The 20,716-nt window shown below is 43.4% G+C and overlaps 1 protein-coding gene across 1 annotated transcript; it reads left to right on the forward strand.

Moving 5' to 3' along the window:
* The first annotated feature begins 566 nt into the window (after positions 1-566).
* On the forward strand, positions 567-19,036 carry CIDEB (cell death inducing DFFA like effector b). Its single transcript, XM_073616746.1, has 5 exons — positions 567-719; positions 872-1,016; positions 10,152-10,301; positions 14,333-14,520; positions 18,164-19,036. Exons 1-5 carry the CDS (start codon positions 679-681, stop codon positions 18,297-18,299), a joined length of 660 nt encoding a protein of 219 aa, XP_073472847.1. The 5' UTR covers positions 567-678; the 3' UTR covers positions 18,300-19,036.
* The last annotated feature ends 1,680 nt before the right edge of the window (positions 19,037-20,716 follow it).

Genomic DNA, 20,716 nt, shown 5'->3' on the forward strand with positions numbered 1-20,716 from the left:
ACTTACGGGTTTACCTAATCTTTATTTTATAGAATTCTCCTTTAAGGGGGTGTAACAGGGGGTGTGTCCTATACCTATATACTTTTGCTAATAGATGTCCCTTGTTCCCATCTCAAAAAGTTGGGAGGTATGCTGCACATGGTTTGAACAGTATAGAAACATAACAAAACACAGTGGGGTTGATTTACTAAAACTGAAGAGTGTAAAATCTGGTGCCACCCTGCATAGAAACCAATCAGCTTCCAGGTTTTATTGTCAAAACTTAATTGAACAAGCTGAAGTTAGAAGCTGATTGGCTACTATGCACAGCTTCACCAGATTTTTCACTCTCCAGTTTTAGTAAATCAAAGCCAATGTCTTATTAAATACTCTATTCTGTAATTTCCAGTGACTCTAACAAGCAGAGTCCAAGGGACTTTAATGACACTGTCTTCCGTAAGACTGAGGTTCTGCCCTGTATGCCTTTTCTTTATCATGATGGTAGAGGTATGAATCATGGATATATGACCTCACAGCTGGCTCCTGTTCCAGTGTCGCAATGCCCAGTCTAATCCTCAGTGATATTCCAGTGAACTTTACCCCATGTTTGTCTGTTGGAAGGTGTCATAGTCCATCATAACCGACTAAAAACCAGGACTGTAAGGAACCAACAACCTAGTCTGCTTTCAGGAGAAAGACATGGATTTTATTTCGAATCTTGGCCCATCAGCTTTCATCAAGTATGTAATTTTTAGCTTTTACTGTGACTGTCAAATCAATGCGATTCATGATATTCATTCATTTATGATGTTGTCTATGAAAGCATGACACTGGCTGTTAACAAACCCTATAATACTTTGTGAATGATCACCATGTGTCTGTTGTATTACAGGTCTGTATCCTCTGTAGGGTCAGAGATATCACGAAGAGTTAAAACAGTGTCTGCGCCACCTCAGAGACCTTTTCGCGTTTGTAGCCATGACCGCAGCGTGCGTAAAGGGGCTACTGCTGGGACACTCCGAGAGCTTGTAGCAAAGGTATAAGAGACTATAAGTGAATTATGAAGAGATTTTGTTTTTATCGAATCCTGTCATAAACACCTGAGTGATATTCTCAGTACATATATTCCAAACAGTAATGTGTTATTTTGACATACAGTATTGCTTACATTTTTTGCTGTCTGTGTACCATTAGAAAATTTCCCTTCACTTCCTGTTCCAGCCACAACAGTAGGTTAGAGAAAATCTCCCAAAGTGAGAGGAATTCCCCTCTTAGATAGTTGTCCCCAGGATGGGTGTCCCCATTGGAAGCTTTCCCCATATATTTTTTTCCAGGGACAACTGTAAAGCTGGTCATACACTAGTAGATTATGGAAATTCTCAATACGTTTGATGACTTTATGAATGTTTCTCAAAAGTACATCAACACTTTGCTTTTTACAATCCATTATGGAATCAACCTCTTAGCGCCGGCGCCTCCCATGGTCCACAAACTTGAGCTTTCGGTTAGGCGATGGAAACTATGCCGGGAGCGCAGGTGTATAGGCAGCAATTCACGCAAATATGCGGCCCCTCGGGCTAAGAACCAGGCACCGAGAGGCCGCATATTTGCGTAGGGCCGGCGACAAGGGGTTAATGTCATTTGCTGAAGGAAAACCACATACTCTGTTAGAAGCGCGAGAAAAAATTTCCATCCTGGTCTTTTGAATTTTCTCGTCACTATGGTCAAAAAGGAATGTCGATTTGATCCCACTTATGATTAGGAACATTCTTAAAATTAAATATTTCAAATGAAATTCTACTAGTGTATAGCCAACTTAAAATTTTGGATTTCCCCTTCTTTCTTCCTCAATGTAAATGGTCACAGTACAAATGGAGCGGTGAACCTCCGCAATGTTATGGCTACTATCAGTCCAATCCAGGTACACAGGAAATGTACAGTATCTCACAAAAGTGAGTACACCCCTCACATTTTTGTAAATATTTTATTCTAACTTTTCATGTGACAATACTGAATAAATTACACTTTGCTACAATGTAAAGTAGTGAGTGTACAGCTTGTATAAGGCCCCTTCCACACGAGGCGGATACGTTTCAACAGAGTCTGCCAGCTCAGCAGGAGATCTCTCCGTTGAGTGTATATTTGCTGTCCCCTCAAAATAACACAACACACAGCCATTATTGTCTAAACCACTGGCAACAAAAGTAAATACACCCCTAATGCCCCTTACACACGATCAGAAATTCCGCCAGCAAAAGTCCAATGAGAGCTTTTGGTCCGAAAATGCGACCGTGTGTATGCTCCATCGGACTTTTGCTGACAGAATTCCAGCCAGCAAAATATTGTGAGCATGTTCTCAATTTTTCGGTCGGAAAAAGTTCCGATCTGAAATTCCGATCGTCTGTACCAATTCCGACGTGCAAAATTCCTACGCATGCTCGGAGACAATTCGACGCATGCTCGAAAGCATTGAACTTCATTTTCTCGGCTCGTCGTAGTGTTGTACATCACCACATTCTTGACAGGCGAAAGTTCAGCGAACTTTTGTGTGTCCGTGTATATGCAAGCCAAGCTTGAGCGGAATTCCGTCGGAAAAACCATCCAAGATTTTTCCGATGGAAATTCCGCTTGTGTGTATGCGGCATAAGTGAAAATGTCCAAATTGGGCTGAATTAGCAATTTTCCCTCCCCGGAGTCATGTGACTCAGTGTTACAAGGTCTCAGGTGTGAATGGGGAGTAGGTGTGTTAAATTTGATGTTATCGCTCTCACTCTCTCATACTGGTCACTGGAAGTTCAACATGGCACCTCATGGCAAAAAACTCTCTGATGATCTGAAAAAAAAAAGAATTGTTACATAGTTACCTAGTTACATAGTAGGTGAGGTCGAAAAAAGACACAAGCCCATCAAGTCCAACCTATGTATGTGATTATATGTCAGTATTACATTGCATATCCCTGTATGTTGTGGTCGTTCAGGTGCTTATCTAATAGTTTTTTGAAACTCTCGATGCTCCCCGCTGAGACCACCGCCTGTGGAAGTGAATTCCTCATCCTTGCCCTCTTACAGTAAAGAACCCTCTACTTAGTTTAAGGTTAAACCACTTTTCTTCTAATTTTAATGAGTGGACATGTGTCTTGTTAAACTCCCTTACCCGAAAAAGTTTTATCCCTATTGTGGGGTCACCAGTACGGTATTTGTAAATTGAAATCATATCCCCTTCTCTTCTCCAGAGAGAATAAATTCAGGGCTTGCAAACTTTCCTGATAACTACCATCTACCAGACCCTTTATTAGCTTTGTTACCCTTCTTTGTACTCGATTCATGTCCAGTACATCCTTCCTGAGGACTGGTGCCCAGAACTGGACAGCATACTCTAGGTGTGGCCGGACCAGAGTCTTGTAGAGCGGGAGTCACTCACCAATGTCACCAGCCTCCCTGGCACTTCCCCCTCTACCCTTCCTGACTGTCACCCATGTACTCTTTCCTAGTCCCTGCACCTCTTTGTTTCCACCTGCCTCTGTGTTGGCCCCTGCCGACACCTGCCGGGTACGCCACTGGCTCTCCTTTAGCATGGAGGGTCTTCTCAGTGCTGACAGTTGCTCCCCCAGATGCAGAACCTGGGCTTCCAGGGAAACAATGTGCTTAAATTTTGCACAGCAGTATTCGCCCTCGATCAGATGATCAAGGAACGCATACATGCCGCAAGATGTACACCGAGTCGCATCTCCACAACCGCCGGGCATTGTACCTACTAATTTAACGAGGATTGGGGATTATACCCTGTCCACATTACCTAACAACTAGGTTTCTGACACTAATACTCAACAAGACAATACACAGGTACTCAACAAGACAATACACAGGTATTCGCAGACCCACGTGCACACACAATACACAGGTACACACAATACACAAGTATACACAATACACAAGTACTAATGATCCACACACACTACTCAGGTACTCACAATACACAGGTACTACCTGACACTAATACTCAATACAGCCCACGTGCACTCGCAGCACTCATGTACTTACAATACACAGGTACACACTCACACTACACAGGTACTATGACCCCTGTTGTAACCTCCTGTTTTCCACACTGGTTTTTAACTCACCACTTAGTCCAGTTCCACTTGGTCTCTGTTCCAGCAAGCTCAAAGATGAGCAGGACACTGAGAGCGGGGGAAGGGGTCTCCGGCCCGTTCCTAGGGCTGTCTTAACGCACAGGCACCTCTGTGAACTGCCCAGGGGTCTTAGGTGCATTAGGGGCCCTTAAAGTTTCCTCTCCGGAGTTTTCTGGCAACAGTTCCCTTGCTTTGGCTGGCTCTTTTGCATTTTCTACAGGTCAGTTCCTATTATCATTCTCTTGGATGTCCAGATGTCTTCAGTGCCCTCTCTCTCCCCGGCATCTTCCTCCCCGCCTCAACCACTATCCTATCCTGCTCCCTGTCACCCCCACAGAGATCCATCCATCTATGCCTGTCACACTGCCTCTCAGGTCGTTGTCATCCCTCGCTCCCTTCTCCCAGTCTGTTTGCGGACATCTAGCAGCCCTGCTAATTTAAAGCCTCTTCCCTGGCCAGCCGGAATTCTTTTCCAACAATAGTCCCCCCACTTCACTCCCCCCCCCCCCACCACTTCTTCTCTGGAGGCACTTCACCTTCACACAGGTGTATGTGTGTCCCATACACAAACACTGCAAATGGTTGAAAACCCCACCCTGCACACCCCAACACTGAATCTTTACTAGTCAATGGAGATCTCTCCCACTCTGGCTATTCCTTACTAGCCAACAGTATTCCCAATGCCCATCCCTGACCATGCCTCTCCAGTCCCCTTGACCCTCATCATTTTGCCTCTCCTCCCGCTTACATTATGCCAACACAAATCCTCCTCCTTTTTTTATCCCTATATAGAGCAGGATCCCCCCAGTTACACTCCAGGTCTTCTCTACCCATCCCTCATCACCTACCCACTCTTCCCGTATTCCCCTTCCTCCTTCTCCCCTACCCCATGGTCCCCCCCCCCCATTTTTTTTCAGAAGCTAAGGAAGAACCCCGAGGTGGAGCATCTTACTACTACTGCTGCTTGTGTGGGTGGTATGTGTACTGCAACAATCCCTGTTGACCCTTTTCTCCTATTCATTCCATGTGATTGGCACAGTACACATCCCACCCACACAGGCAGCAGCAATAATAAGATGCTCTGTCTCTGGGTTCTTCCTTAATCCCTGCAAAGTACTGATAGAAAGCTAGAAGCTCTGGAGGGGAGGATAGGGGGAGAGATGTCATTCATGTAGATTTAGCTCATTGACAGCCTGCTAGAATAGGTAGTATCCGTGACAGCAGCTTCCCTGAGCAGCTCTGCTTGAGGAGACCCTGTATAATACATTACTATCCCTATACTGTACCCTGCTTCCCCCTGTACTGTGTCCACTTACCCTCCCCCTGTAGTGTGCTTTCCTGTTCCCTCCTGTACTATACCCTCCTAACCACTGTACTGTGCCCTCCTGCCCTCCCTTCCGGTCCCCCTCCTACTGTGCCTCCCTGTATTGTACCCTCCTAACTGTTGTACTGTATCCTGCCCCCCCCCCTGTACTGTGCCCTCCTGCCCCCACCCCCTGTACTGTGCCCTCCTGTTCCACCCATAGGTTTTTAAGTTATGTTGTGTTTGTATTCACTAATAATGATTTTTGTGTATTCTTAGTGAAAATAGTGTATATATATATATATATTGTCAGGCTGTACGGGGCCCTGTGATTTCTAACAGCAGCCCTGGCAAGGTCTCTAACATCCACCAGCTCCGTGATGTCTTCATGGAGGAGTGGAAGAGGACTCCAGTAGCCATCTGTGAAGCTCTGGTGAATTACATGCCCAAGGGGGTTAAGGCAGTGCTTGAAAATAATGGTGGCCACACAAAATATTGACACTTTGGGCCCAATTTGGACTTTTTCACTTAGGGGTGTACTCACTTTTGTTGCTGTGTGTTGAGTTATTTTGAGGGGACAGCAAATTTACACTGTTAGGCCCCTTTCACACGACAAGCCCGTTCGGATCCGCCCGTCCTTTTTTCAGGCAGATCCGAGCGGGCCATCCAGATTACACCCGTCTGCCATTCAGTCTGCTAAAATCAGAAGTATGGCGATACGTTCGCCATCCGTCCTGGCAGATCGGGTGATATCTGATGAAAACAGACAGGCTGTCCGTTTTCGTCTGATCTCTCCATAGGAATCAGCAGTGCTCGACAAGCCCCTCCCCACTCAGTGAGCAGAGACGGACCTGTCATCCGCTGGCTCAGCGGAGATCAACGGAGAGACCTCCTGGGCTGGCAGACTCTGCTGAAATGGATCCGCCTCGTGTGGAAGGGGCCTTATACAAGCTGTACACTCACTACTTTACATTGTAGCAAAGTGTCATTTCTTCGGTGTTGTCACATGAAAAGTTATAATAAAATATTTATAATAATGTGAGGGGTGTACTCACTTTTGTGATATACTATAACAATTGGGCAGGCGAATTAAGTAAGAATTGTCACCCTTGAAAGCAGATGCCTGTGAATACCCATTGGTGGTAGGATCTCCAGGTATGCTTAAAAAAACATAAAATATAAAGCATAGATTAAACAATGAAGAGATGATTCTTTTGATATTACAGCCAGGAACATGTGGATTGGGGAACAGCATATTTTCACTTGGATCAGATACTTTTTAAAGCACTTTGCTCCCTCTGGTGGCTGGTAGTTGTTACTAGTGTAAGGATAATATCCCTTAGAAAGTGAGATTTTAACCACTTGACCTCCGGAAGTTACCCCCCTTCATGACCAGGTCACTTTTTGAGATACAGTACTGTGTTATTTTAACTGACAATTACGTGGTCGTGCGACGCTGTACCCAAATAAAATGTATGTAATTTCCCCCCCACAAATAGAGCTTTATTTTGGTATTTGATCACCTCTGCGTTTTTATTTTTTGCGTTATAAACAGAAAAAGACTGACAATTTTGATACTTTTTTTACTTTCTGCTATAAAATATATCCAATAAAAAATGTAAAAAATCCAATTTCTTCATAAATTTGGGCCAATATGTTTTCTGCTACATATTTTTTTGGTTAAAAAAAATCCCAATAAGTGTATATTGATTGGTTTACGCAAATGTTATAGCATCTACATACTATGGGATATCTTTATGGAATTTTATTTATTTTTTACTAGTAATGGCGGCGATCAGCGACTTATAGCCGGACTGCGATATTGCCACAGACAATCGGACACTGACACTTTTGACACTTTGCAGTAACCAGTGACACTAATACAGTGATCAGTGCTAAAAATATGCACTGTCACTGTACTAAAGACACTGGCTGGGAAAGTGGTTAAACATCTAGAGTGATCAAAGGGTTAACTATGTGCCTAGCCAGTGTTTGTTTACTGTATGTGTTGCTTTTTCTAGGGGACGAGATGGATTTGAGTCCCTGCTTTGCAGAAACACAGAATCAATCCCTTCCCCCCTGTCTGAACAGAAGTCTGCCTTATTTACATAGGCAGAGCTCCTTTCTGAATCTCCAAAGATCGGCGGGTGATGGCGGACATCGAGTGCCCAGCACCCGCAAATCAGCTTCTGCTATGAATAATCACAGCAGAAGCGGCCCGGCAGTGGTGTGCACACGCCCCCTGCAGGCGGAAGTGCGAGATCATGTGTATATATATATATATATATATATATATATATATATATATATACAGTATCTCACAAAAGTGAGTACACCCCTCACTTTTTTTGTAAATATTTGTAAATATTTTATTATATCTTTTCATGTGACAACACTGAAGAAATGACACTTTTCTACAATATAAAGTAGTAGTGCAGCTTGTATAAAAGTGTAAATTTGCTGTCCCCTCAAACATCCACCAGCCCCGTGATGTCGTCATGGAGGAGTGGAAGAGGACTCCAGTGGCAACCTGTGAAGCTCTGGTGAACTCCATGCCCACAGGGGTTGGCTGAGCCTAAATTGATGAAGAAATGACATTTTTTACATTTTTTCATTGGGTATGTTTTATAGCAGAAAGTAAAAAATATTGTTATTTTTTCAAAATTGTCAGTCTTTTTTTGTTTTTTGTGCAAAAAATAAAAACCGCAGAGGTGATCACATACCACCAAAAGAAAGCTCTGTTCGTGGGGAAAAAAGGATATACAATTTTTTTGGGTACAACGTTGCACGACCACGCAATTGTCAGTTAAAATAACGCAGTGCAGTTTTGCAAAAAATGGCCTGGTCATGAAGGGGGTAAGCCTTCCGGAGCTGAAGTGCAAACAGTGCTGCAGAGCAACAGTGTAAACACAGCCTTAAAGTTGAATTATTTTTGGCAGTATCGTAAATGCAAACCCTTTGCATGCAGTGGAGCATTCAATGACTGCAAAAAGAAGGGGGAGTGGTGCGCTTATTCAATATAGTGTACTGTAAACATAAAACCCAAAAATAAAATAAACTAAACTAAAATAAAGTGCAAAAAAAGTCCAAATAAAACCCAATGGTAGGAAACAGTTTATATAGAGAAGGATGTGTCATAGAACGATAGCTTGATAGAAGGAAAACAAAGCATCAATCCAACATCGATTGTAAAATTTATAGAATGGCCGCTCACCTCCAACAATGACCAAAAGGTCGAACAATTCTTATCAGATAGCGATTGGGGAATCCTGCTGGTGGATCTGCAGAGACATTCAGGTCCAATTTTAGCACTGACACATCCTGCGCTCACCAATAGGTAGTTCCATATGTAGGGAAAAAGCTTGCTCCTAAACACTAATACTTGTGTAGATGGCACTGTGGTAGGTAGTGTCCGAAGTGGAGCTTGTATGCTGAGGATTCAGGCTAAAATGTAGTCAAGCAGGTCAAGTCAGCAACAAATCAGGCAAAGCGGTACAAAATCGAAATCCAAAGAATGGTCAGGCATGCAGAGGTCATACAGGAGCTTGCGGTGAATTACCAAATCAGCAGGTTGGAGAATGGTCAAGAATTCAGGCAGAGGCTCAATAAACAGTTGTCAAAATCACAGCGCTATCAATACACGCGGGGAGCAAGTCCAAACAAACGGCCCTAGGTGTCATTTTTGGAGGTGAGCGGCCAATCTATAAATTTTACAATCGATGTTGGATTGATATGCTTTGTTTTCCTTCTATCAAGCTATCGTTCAATGGGACATCCATATCTATATAAACTGTTTTCTACCACTGGGTTTTATTTGGACTTTTTTTACACTTTATTTTAGTTTATTTTATTTTTGGGTTTTAGGCTTACGGTACACTATATTGAATAAGCGCACCACTCCCCCTTCTTTTTGCATTTGTTTACGCAGTGATTTTGAGTACACTACTCAAGTGGTTGCAGCTATTCACATTCATTATACTTTAGTTTTTTTTGAGTTCACTCTGATTTTTTATTCCACTACACTCACTGGAGTTTGATGGTTTATTTTTATTCCACTATATTCACTGGAGTTTGATGGTTTATTTTTATTCCACTATATTCACTGGAGTTTGATGGTTTATTTTTATTTTAAACTACAGAAAGTAGCGCGCAAGTTTCATTCTTATAACGCATTCAATGACTGGATACAGAACACTTGCATACTTTACCTATTCCTTACTGATTAACATCACTATAGGGTGTATTCATAAAATATTTGCATAGCTGGTTGTCCGCTTTGAAACCGTCTGTGTATTCATTCTGGAAAAATCTATTGCTTTCAGGCTATATCTCTGAAGATGTGTAAATGTGAGCAATACCTGATTATGGTCACTAGATGGAGCTGAGGAGCATATTTATTTCCTATGATAGTCTGCCCTGACTAGTGGCGATAGAGTGGTATTTTCCCAAATTCACACATTCTCAATCTTCAGAGAATACAATTTGAGAACATTAGATTTTGCTTCATTCATTCAGAACAAATTTACAGTGGTAACATTTCTTAACCTTCACTCTTTCTGCTGCATTTCCCACAGGGAAAGTGAAATTCCCTATTAATGGCTCTAGCAATAAGCAGCTGGGTACTCTGGTGCAGAACTCAGTTCACTGGAGTATCAGAGAGATACAGGAAACTCTGCATTGCGATGCTGGTCTTTATTGAGCTCATTATAAAAACCGTTTATTCTGTTCCTGGACAGGCTATGGATGCTTTCTTCTTGACAGGAATTGTGAGTTTAGTTCTGGAGGAAGATGGGACGATATTGGATACAGAGGAGTTTTTTGAAACACTTGAAGATGGTTCGGTGATCATGGTTTTGGAACAGGGGCAAAAATGGAATCCAAAAAAGGTGCCAGTATATTTAAATCTGTGCTCTTTATACTAATTTGTATCAGTAGCAGGTTGTAAGACAATCATTTGATGAAATGTCACTGGCATGCAAAAACAGGGGCAGCAGCTGGGGTTTTACGTATGCCATGGCTATGATACTTTACTTGGCTGCCATGGCAGGAATTATACACCCTGCCGAGTTCAGCGGGCTCTAGCATCCACCAATCGCGGCCCTTTCAAGTGAATAGGGCCACAATGCAACCGTGCCGCAGCCGCACACAACATGCACAGTTGTGGCGCGGTAGTCGGCATTTAGGGGGTAAAACAGGTGGTGAGGAAGAGAACCAATGCTTTCTCTTTGATGAGCGATCTGAATGCACGTCTCTCTTCAGTGAGCAAAGCATGTGTACATGAGCCCTAATAAAGCTTATCAAACGATTCGCAAAATTTGTTCTTTACATGAATAGTATATGGTCTAGTACACACAATGCATTTGCTTGATTTGTGTCACCTCACCTGTAATGTTTGGCAAGTGTTACAACTGGCAAGTCTTGTCTTATGTCTTCATTTACCTTAGGTTCACACCTATGCATTTTTTAGTGCGTTTTGCAGTTTGCAGAAACGCACTACAGTCTATTTAACATGGTATCCTATGGTACAAGTTCATATCTATGCGTTTTGCAGCCGGTGCGTTTTTTGGAATGGGTCGGGGACTTTTTTCCCTCGATTTGCGGGTAATAGACTTCAATGGAATCGCACCAGAAATGCAAGTGTTGTGTTTGTGGTGCAATTTTTGATGTGTTTTGCACTGTGTATAGCTGGTTGCTAAGCAGGGGGCCGGGAAGCCGGCCGCCACATCCTTAACAACCAATGAGTCATCAGCTGTCCCCACTGACAATTGAATGTAAAAATGTGAAAAAAAAAATTGCAAAAAAAATTGTGGAAAAAATGGCGTGGGGTCCCCCCCAGGTCCATCCAAGGACCTTCAGGTCTAGTATGGATTCGGATTGGACCCCCCACACCAAAATGTAAAAAAAAAAATGGTGTGGGGTCCCCCCCAAAATCCATACCAAACCCTTATCTGAGCATGCAACCGGGCAGGTCAGGAAAGAGAGGGGACGAGTGAGCGCCCCCCCCTCCTGAACCATACCAGGCCATATGCCCTCAACATGGGGGGGATGTGTGCATAGGGGGGCTCTGCCCCCTCAAAGCACCTTGCTCCCATGTTGATGGCGACAAGAGCCTCTTCCAACCCTGGCTGGTGGTTGTTGGGGGCTGCGGGCAGGAGGCTTATCGGGATCTGGAAGCCCCCTTTAAGAAGGAGACCCCCAGATCCCAGGCCCCCCCTATGTGAATGGGTATCGGCTACATTGTACACCTACCCATTCACCTCAAAAAGCAGTGAAATATAATAAAAAAAAAAAGAGCCGGTTTTTGACAAGTCCTTTATTAAAAAATAGCTCTGAGCCATCTTTTTGCACCGCCGTCTCTCTTGCTGTCGCCTTCTCCCGCTGCCAACTCTCACGCCGTTGTCTTCTCCCACTGCCCTCTTCTCCCGCTGCTGTCATCTTCCCGAGCTTTCTTCTTGTGCTATCTTCTCCTGCTGCTGTCTTCTTCCTTGCCACCGGTTACCCGCTATAAAAAAAAGCCGCTCTTCTTCTGTGGCTGTTTTCCTCCTTTGTGTTGTTGCCTACTGTCTGGTATCTCTTAAATAGCCATGGGGCGTGGCCATCCGATGACATCACCCGGCGAGCCTGCCGCCTTGTGACCTGCCAGGCTGCATGCTCGGATAAGGGTTTGGTATGGATTTTGGGGGCGACCCCACGCCGATTAAAAAAAAATTTTGGCGTGGGGGGGTCCCCTGCGAATCCATACTAGACCCGAAGGACCTGGTATGGACCTGGGGGGGAACCCACGCCGTTTTGTTCACGATTTTTTTTTTACATTCAGCTGTCAACAGGGAACCCTGCTGACAGCTGATTACTCATCTGTTGTTAAGGACACGGGCTGGCTTCTCAGCCCCCTGCTTAGCAACCAGCTATATACAGTGTGTTTACAAAGAAAAAAAAAAACGTAAAATGCATGAAAACTGCATGCAAAAAATGCATAAAAAACAAGGGTTTAAAAATGCAAAATGCAGTGCAAAACGTGCCTGAAAAATGCATCAAGCGCAGCCTCATAGATGTGAACCTAGACTTAAGTCAATTGAAGCAAGCTGCAAACATGTTCTGCTAAATCATTTATGGAGTGCTTCAGCAATGCTCTTTTCTTAGTTTTCTCTGCTGCCCCCCCCCCCCAAAAAACAGGCATTTGAAGAGCTTTAGAAATCACTTTGTAATGCCTACATGATGCATTTAAAATGTGTTTGAAATGTAAACTAGCGCTATAGGCATTTTAGAGGCGTAACTAGAACCTTCAGGGCCCCAGTGCAAGAAACCATAAAGGGCCCACCTGGCCCTTGACCGGGTCCCTTCCCACTTATCCCGGGGCCCTTTACTCCCATTGTGGGATCCTTTATTATGGTCCTGCAGTGGGCCACCTTCCTGCCGTCTTGGGATCCTTCCACGGTAGCGGAACGCCAAAGTCCAGTCGCAAGTGCGATCTTTGCGACCCTGGTAGTTCCGCCACTGGTGTCAGTTTTTTTAAAAAAAAATATACAAAAAAACAGCGCTGGCAACTAACACGATATAAATATAACTAAAAGTGGAAAATATCGATATATATATATATGCGACTAAACAAATTGCATTTAGTGAAAAAATTGGATAGTATGTGGTGAAAAAATATTGTTTCTGTTTTGGAAACAGAAACCATAGGCACTCAAAAAAAAAATATTTTAATAAATATGTATACCTCAACATATAACCATGGACAATTAAAAAGGTGTTGGTAATATATATACCTCAATAAAGTAAACAAACCAATTTGAATAAATTCAGGATGGATATAAATGTTCATTCAGAAAAAAACCCAATCAGCAATGATAGCAGACTTCCAACTTCTCATCCAAAGAGTTAATTAAAGTCACCTGAAATGCTGCAATAGATATAGAGAGATAGGATGAAGTTTGGGCTGCTGGCACTATGATATAACCTTGGGAGCCGCGGGCATCATATTCCACCCAAAAAAAATGAAATAAATATGGTGTAATACTGTGGGATAAAAGATCAATTGTGCATAATGGCACTACTCACGGAATGAAGATGCAAAGCAGGCATTCAGAGTTGGTCAGTGACCGCCGCTATATCAGCGTGCGCTCCACTCAGTTTTTTTTTTAGTTGTCTTAATTTTTTTTTTTTTACCATTTTATTTTTTATTATTTTTTGACATATATTTTTTAGGACCCCCATTGAAGGGCTTTGGTGAAAAGACAGAGACAGAGAAAGGAACTGAGGACAGATCCATCAGTCACTTTTTCTGCAGCTTCAGCTGCACAGAATGAATAGACAGGAATAGCTCTCTACAGAGCTTCCTGTTCATTCGTAAACACAGTTTACTATTCTCCAGCTATGAATGAAAAAAAAAAGGCAGTGATCATTACTGATCACTGACTCTATTCATTAAAACAAGGAAGGGGCTGGTAAATGACACATTTACTGGCCCCTTCCCCACTCTCCATCCTTACAGATCCCTTGCAGCAGCCAACGGGAGGTGGAAGGAGGAAACCCAGCAGTGCTGGGGGGGGGGGATAGGGAGGCAGCGGGAGTGGCGTGTGGAGGAACTGATGCCCTCCATTTACCTCATGCAGCCGCTGAATGTCTGTGGGAGGGAGAGGAATAGAAGTAGGCAATCAGTAGCTATATGGAGGGATCAGTTCCGCTACATGCCACTGCCCTCCTATCCAGACATTAAGGGGACCGCAGGGATCCCCTGGAGCATTGGGCCAGGTTGCAATGGCGATCCCTGTACGTACGCCCCTACTTTCTCAACTGCTGTCTCAACACTTCTGTGAGCTTAGTTTAAAAGATATGTCATGTAGTATATGTTCTCCAAAGTGGTGCATTGTATGCATGTATAATGTAATGTTAACTTATACCTTTTTCTCTACAGGGTGTCTTGTCATACTCCTTGCAGAACGGGAAACCAAAGAATAGCCGGGATATTGCACGAATAACATTTGATATCTACAAGCTAAACCCACGTGATCTGTTTGGTAGTCTGAATGTTAAGGCCACGTTCTATGGGTTGTACTCCATGAGCTGTGACTTCCAATGTCTGGGACCCAAAAAAGTGCTCAGGTGAGAGACAATATAATGCAGGGCTCTGTAGATCTGGCTACTTTGCAGAGGTTCAAAGCTGAAGTTTAGTCAAAAATGTATCTTTTCCCCTATAGCTGCACTCACACCATTTGCCTGTAATGGAGTATGTCCCACATAATACAGGCTGTTGCTTAATGAGGACATATTTTCTGTAGGGTGCCTGGTCCTCTTCCTGGTGCTGAACTTCCAGCATGGCAGGGGTTAGTAGCTGTGGGTCTTCGGGCTAAACGGCATTAAAGACATCTGAAGGGGACTTGCCCCCTCCTCTCCTCTAATCCATTGAGAAAAGCCCATACATCGTTTACACTCAATGTACCACAATCTCTAAATTGAGAAGTAGATGAATTCTACATTCCCCATTCTAATATTTTATTTTTTATAGATATTTATATAGCTCCAACAATTTTTGTAGCACTGTACATTCACATCAGTTCCTGTCCTTGAGGAGCTTACATTCTAATGCCCCATACACATGGTCGGATTTTCTGACGGAAAATGTTCGATGGGAGCTTGTTGTCGGAAATTCCGACCATGTGTAGGCTCCATCGGACATTTTCCATCGGAATTTCCGTCACACAAAATTTGAGATCTGGATCTCAAATTTTCCGACAACAAAATCCGTTCTCGTAAATTCCGATTGTGTGTACACAATTCCGACGCACAAAGTTCCACGCATGCTCGGAATCAAGCAGAAGAGCCGCACTAGCTATTGAACTTCATTTTTCTTGGCTTGTCGAACGTGTTGTACGTCACCGCGTTATTGGCGTTCGGAATTTCCAACAAGATTTGTGTGACCGTGTGTATGCAAGACAAGTTTGAGCCAACATTCGTCGGAAAAAAAAACATGGATTTTGTTGTCAGCAAATCTGATTGTGTGTACAAGGCATAAGGTCCCTATAACTCACACATACATACTGTACAAACTAGGGCTATTTTGGAAAGAAGCCAATTAACATACCAGCATGTCTTTGGAGTGTGAAAGAAACCATACTACCTGGAGGAAACCCACGCAAGCACAGGGAGGACATGCAAACTCCATGCAGATAGTATCCTGACCGGAATACTCTACTGTTGCTGTCTCTGCCACCAGTACAAGAAATGAAAAGAAATCTCCCTAATAAGTACAGAGTAGTAACATTTTGACAAAGGCTCTAACCCTTCTGCTTTCTATCCATGGGCACTGATGAGGCGGCACTGATGAGGCTGCGCTGAGGCGGCACTGATGAGGCGGCACTAATGGGCACTGATTAGGCTGCACTGATAGGCAGCACTGATGGACACTGATAAGCTGCACTGATTATCAGTGCCCTGATAAGCAGTGTAAATGTGCCCTGTCAGAATTGCCAGTTGCTGGCTCTCCTTTCCTCACACTGTGACAGCGTGTGAGGAAAGGACTGTGATAACCGACAAGTCTGTTCACATCTGATCAGCTGTGATTGGAAACAGACTACATCTCTCCCTCTGTCTCTGATCCCGGAGCCTGTATATTTTTTTCATCTCATCTTCATTTTTATTTATTAACTCAGCGGGATTCAGCGGGAATTCTGTGCGTTATGTTGTATTTGTGTCTGCTAATAATTTTATTTAGTTTTAGTAAGCAGACCTGCACATGGGCCGCATGTTGGCCGATTTCTATTGAACCGGCTGATGCCGCCCAGCATTCAGCCCATGTGTACTAGGCTTTACACTCACAACTGAGAGATCAACACATGCCCATCTCTCTTTCTTATTACTTACTCTATTCCTATGCAGGGCCGGCGCTACCGCTAGGCGAACTAGGCAGCTGCCTAAGGCACACTGCCGCCTAGACGCAGCTACGGCCACTGGTTTCCTATCTCAATGTGTGACAGTAGTAGTCCTTTCAGGGCGCAAGGCACTGCCTTGCAGTCCTGTGAAGGAAGAGGAGGAGGCGCTGGGAGCTTGTCACAATCTCGAACCAACAGTTGTTGGGTAAGTGGGTGGATCCATGTGCTTCCCTCCCCCCGACTCCTCCCCTTCTACCACGCTCTGCAGATCTCCTACCATGTGCAGAGTGCTGATAATGGCCGCCGTGGCTGAGCAGCTCCCTGATCTCTCCAGGATGGACGTCTGTAGTGGACGATCATCGGGGAGCCAGTCTGCCAGGGTCTCTCTCAAGGTACAGCATGACGGTCCAGCTACCCCTGCCCGACACTGACAGCATCCTGGCCGGGACGTCACTCCCAGACCGTGGTTGCCCCAAACATCCCCGCTACCAGTCGCTTGTCATCTCACACACAGCCCTGATGATATGATGCCACCTACTGTCCACCTGTTATCATCATCATCATGCTTCTCATCATCCCCCTGCCTTCTGGCATCCCACCACCCTCCCTCCGAATCCTGTCATCATTCATTTTATCATCATCCACCCTGTACCCCACTGTCATCTTCATCCCCCCTGTCAGCTTCCTACCACCCCACCCCCGTCATCTTCATCCCCACTTTCAGCTTTCTACCACCACACTCCCTGTCATCATCTCCATTCTCATCATAATCCCCCTGTGCCTGGCATCCTACCACCCCACCCCATGTCATCTTCATCCCCCTTGTCAGCTTCCAACCACCCCACCCCCTGTCATCTTCACCCCCCCATCAGCTTCCTACCACCCCACCCCCTGTCATCTTCATCCCCCTGTACTGTACTGGCAGCTTCCTACCACCCCACTCCCTGTCATCTTCATCAACCTTGTCAGCTTCCTACCACTCCATCCCCTGTCATCTGCATCCCCCCCTGTACCCCACTGCCAGCTTCTTACCACCCCACCCCCTGTCATCATCATATCCATCCTCATCATAATCCGCCTGTGCCTGGAAACCTACCACCCCACCCACTGTACCACAATGTCAGCTTCCTACCACCCCTTCCCTGTCATCTTCATCCCTACTGTCAGCTTCCTACCACCCCACCCCCCATACCGCACTGTCAGCTACCTACCAATCCATCCCTATCATCTTCATCCCCCCTGACAGCTTCCTACCAACCCATCCCAATCATCTTCATTCCCCCTGTCAGTTTCCTACCACATCACCACCTGTCATCTTCATCCCCCCTGTCAGCTTCCTACCACACCACCCCTGTCATCTTCATCCCCCCTGTCAGCTTCCTACCAACCCATCCCTGTCATCTTCATCCCCCCATCAGCTTCCTACCACACCACCCCTGTCAAGTAGCTGGTCTTGCCTAGGACAAAAAATAGCCTAGCACCGGCCCTGTTCCTATGTGGGTGTATGGAATTTCAGTTAGACAGAGACAGACTAAAGAAAAACAGGTTTAGCTGTACTCTCTATTTTTTTGAAAATTGATGCTCTGTGACACCAGCATCATGGGCTTATCTTTTATTAAATGTTTTTTGACCTGAAACCAATGTACAATTTAGTATGATGACTTCTGATCACCATGTAATGCAAGCATCAATAAATGTGGTTCCTACTGCTCCTTACTAGAGGGTAATGCTAGGTGGGGACCGCTCACGTTGCTACATGGTACAGTCCAAATCCCAAAGCTGTTTTTTTTTTGGGCAACTCTCTATTTAATGATAGTGGTCGATAAGTGTAACAATATATTTATAACAAACCTGATTATATGTGTTTACTTTACCAGAGAGTTTTTAAAAGTCCTATCAAAAGGTCTTCAAGGAGTGGGGCGCTTGCTGCTTGCTGCCTCTAGATTGTTAAGACGCCTGCTGGATGGATCAGACCATTGGCAGAACAACCGAATCTGCGAATATGAAGGTTGAAAACCCAACATATACTTTCCTCTCCATAATGCCTGCACTCTCATTACTTATAGTGTAATGGTTGTGCAAATACCGGATGAAAAGAAGATTGAATGACTGAATGACGAAGACTTTTTACGAAGCTACTTGCCAAGAATATATACTTTATAAAAAGGCACACACATCCATTTGCATATATACTTACAATGAACAATTTTATTTAAAAAAAAAACAGATGAATATTAATAAAAACAAATGGATCAGCGGCTTTAATATAAGGGATTTTCTCAAAACTGTCTCAGAATAGCCATAAATATAGGATGGGTGTTGTACCATCCATCAAAATCGATGAGTATAAATATGCATGTTTATATAATGTTAGTAAGCATGCTTAGACTATCAGAGTTGATAAAATACCTTTAGTCAAAAACAGGATGTTTAAAATATAAACCAAATAGTTGAAGTCCCTAAATACTTACCCAAGTCCTATTTAGATACAGAGGAGGAGCTGAGAGCTGAAACACATTAGAACTTATCCCGGATGTCGGACACCGGAAAGTACTAACAGACAATGGAGTGATACCTACTATATCCTACAATTTATTGCAAGATAGTACATATTTTTGTGTTCTTTGTTTTTTATTTTCTATTTTTTTAATCATGTCTTTGTCAATGTCTGTTTCTACAATCATCATGCTCAGATGATTTTTTATCAAATCTACATGTTATTTGTATAATAAATTTAGATGTTTAATCAATTTCTAGTGTATTTGCCAGTTTAAAGTCCCAATTACCTTTTGGGGGGGGGGGGGGGTACAAACTACTTTGTAGGTGAAGGCCTATATTTATCGAGAGCTTCATTGGTGGACTCCAGAAGAAGAGGGTTGGGGCTGCTCTGTTTAATAGCATTGCACAGAGCAGATAAATATAACATATTTGTTATAAAAAAATAAATAAATATGTGTATATATACTGTATATATATATATATATATATATATATATGTATTGTTTAAAATTGCTTTAAAGCAGAACTTGCAGTAAAATGGGAGGCCTACTTATAGCAGTTTAATTACTAAAGGCAAATAGGCTGTTCACTTTGCAAAGGAATTTGCCTTTGCAAGTTGAGTTTTCTCTAGAGCTTAATGAATGTGGGGAAATTTCATTTTGCAAAGAATACCCAAATAACATGCAAGGAAAATAAAAAGACTAGGGCTGTACTGATTAAAATTTTCGTGTTCGATTAATCGATTTTTATTTTAATCGATTAATCGACTAATTTCGATTAATTATAACACACATACAGATCCAACTACTTTTAGCTGATCTCCTTGCATTGCAACTCTGCATTAGTCAGTGGTAAATGTGGTATACACTATATACAATCACCTGACACTAGTTAGTTTCCACAATCCATGACTTAACACTTTTAAAAAAAAACATTTTTTTTTAATTTTAAGGAGTCTTTTAATGTTAAATTTGTTTTTAAGGTGGACCTCCACTTTAACAAGACAATTTCAAACTTGCAGCTCAATTGCTTGCTATCTGGGTAATGCCTCCAATGGGTATACCAGTCCTGTTGACAACCATCTAAAATGGGAATGCCATTTCACTTCCTGTTGTGTCTCTGGGACAGGAAGTGAAATGAAAACTCCACACTGGGATGCACAAGTCAAAGCCTAAACCTAGAGGTGTTTATTCTCTGCCTAATCTAAAACTAAAATACAGATTCAAGCTGTATATATACTTTAAATCACCACGATTCCTCCTCCACAATTGGCCTGTCCAATACAGATAACACATTCACCTTCATAAAGCCTTCCAATGCTTGTTTATTTCCAGCAAGGGTCACCTATCAGCAGTATGGGGCGTGTCCAGCCAATCACAAAACCGGCTCACAGCCACACCTCTACAATTCGCGGACACGCCCACTCGGTTGAAGCCTTTCAGGCCATGATTGGATCGGTCAGGCGCCTGCTGTATTCCATTACTTTACCATTGTCCAGCGTGGGCACCGTCAATGACTGGGGAAGGGGGGAGGAGTCCAGTGACGTCGATGTCCGTGATGTTACTGGATCTCCGACGGAACTCCCTGAAGACCTGGAAGCCGGTGGAGAGGTGAGTACCGATCAAAAAAATTTTGATCAATCAAAAAAATTAACGATTAATTGAGGAATTCATCGTTAATTTCCACAGCCCTAAAAAAAAAAAAAAAAAAAAAAAAACATAATTTTTGCTTGTATGCTTGTACAATCCATTGCAAAGAGCAACTTCCCTTTTAAAATGAACAGACTATTTGCCATTAGCAAATCAACCCCCATAGGCAGACTTCACATTTTACTACTTTAACTACTTGATTTCATATTTTGAATATCTTGTCTTTTGATTTAAGGTGACTTCTGGCTGTGGATGGCCACACATGCATGATCCATAAGCTTG

The sequence above is a fragment of the Aquarana catesbeiana genome, linkage group LG02, assembly GCF_042186555.1.
Source record: "Aquarana catesbeiana isolate 2022-GZ linkage group LG02, ASM4218655v1, whole genome shotgun sequence".
Lineage (NCBI taxonomy): Eukaryota > Metazoa > Chordata > Amphibia > Anura > Ranidae > Aquarana > Aquarana catesbeiana.

Coding starts and splice junctions, on each gene's coding strand:
- CIDEB (XM_073616746.1), top strand. CDS start 679: ATGGATTTTATTTCGAATCTTGGCCCATCAGCTTTCATCAA. Junction 720..871: donor GGCCCATCAGCTTTCATCAA/GTATGTAATTTT, acceptor GTTGTATTACAG/GTCTGTATCCTCTGTAGGGT. Junction 14,521..18,163: donor GGACCCAAAAAAGTGCTCAG/GTGAGAGACAAT, acceptor TTACTTTACCAG/AGAGTTTTTAAAAGTCCTAT.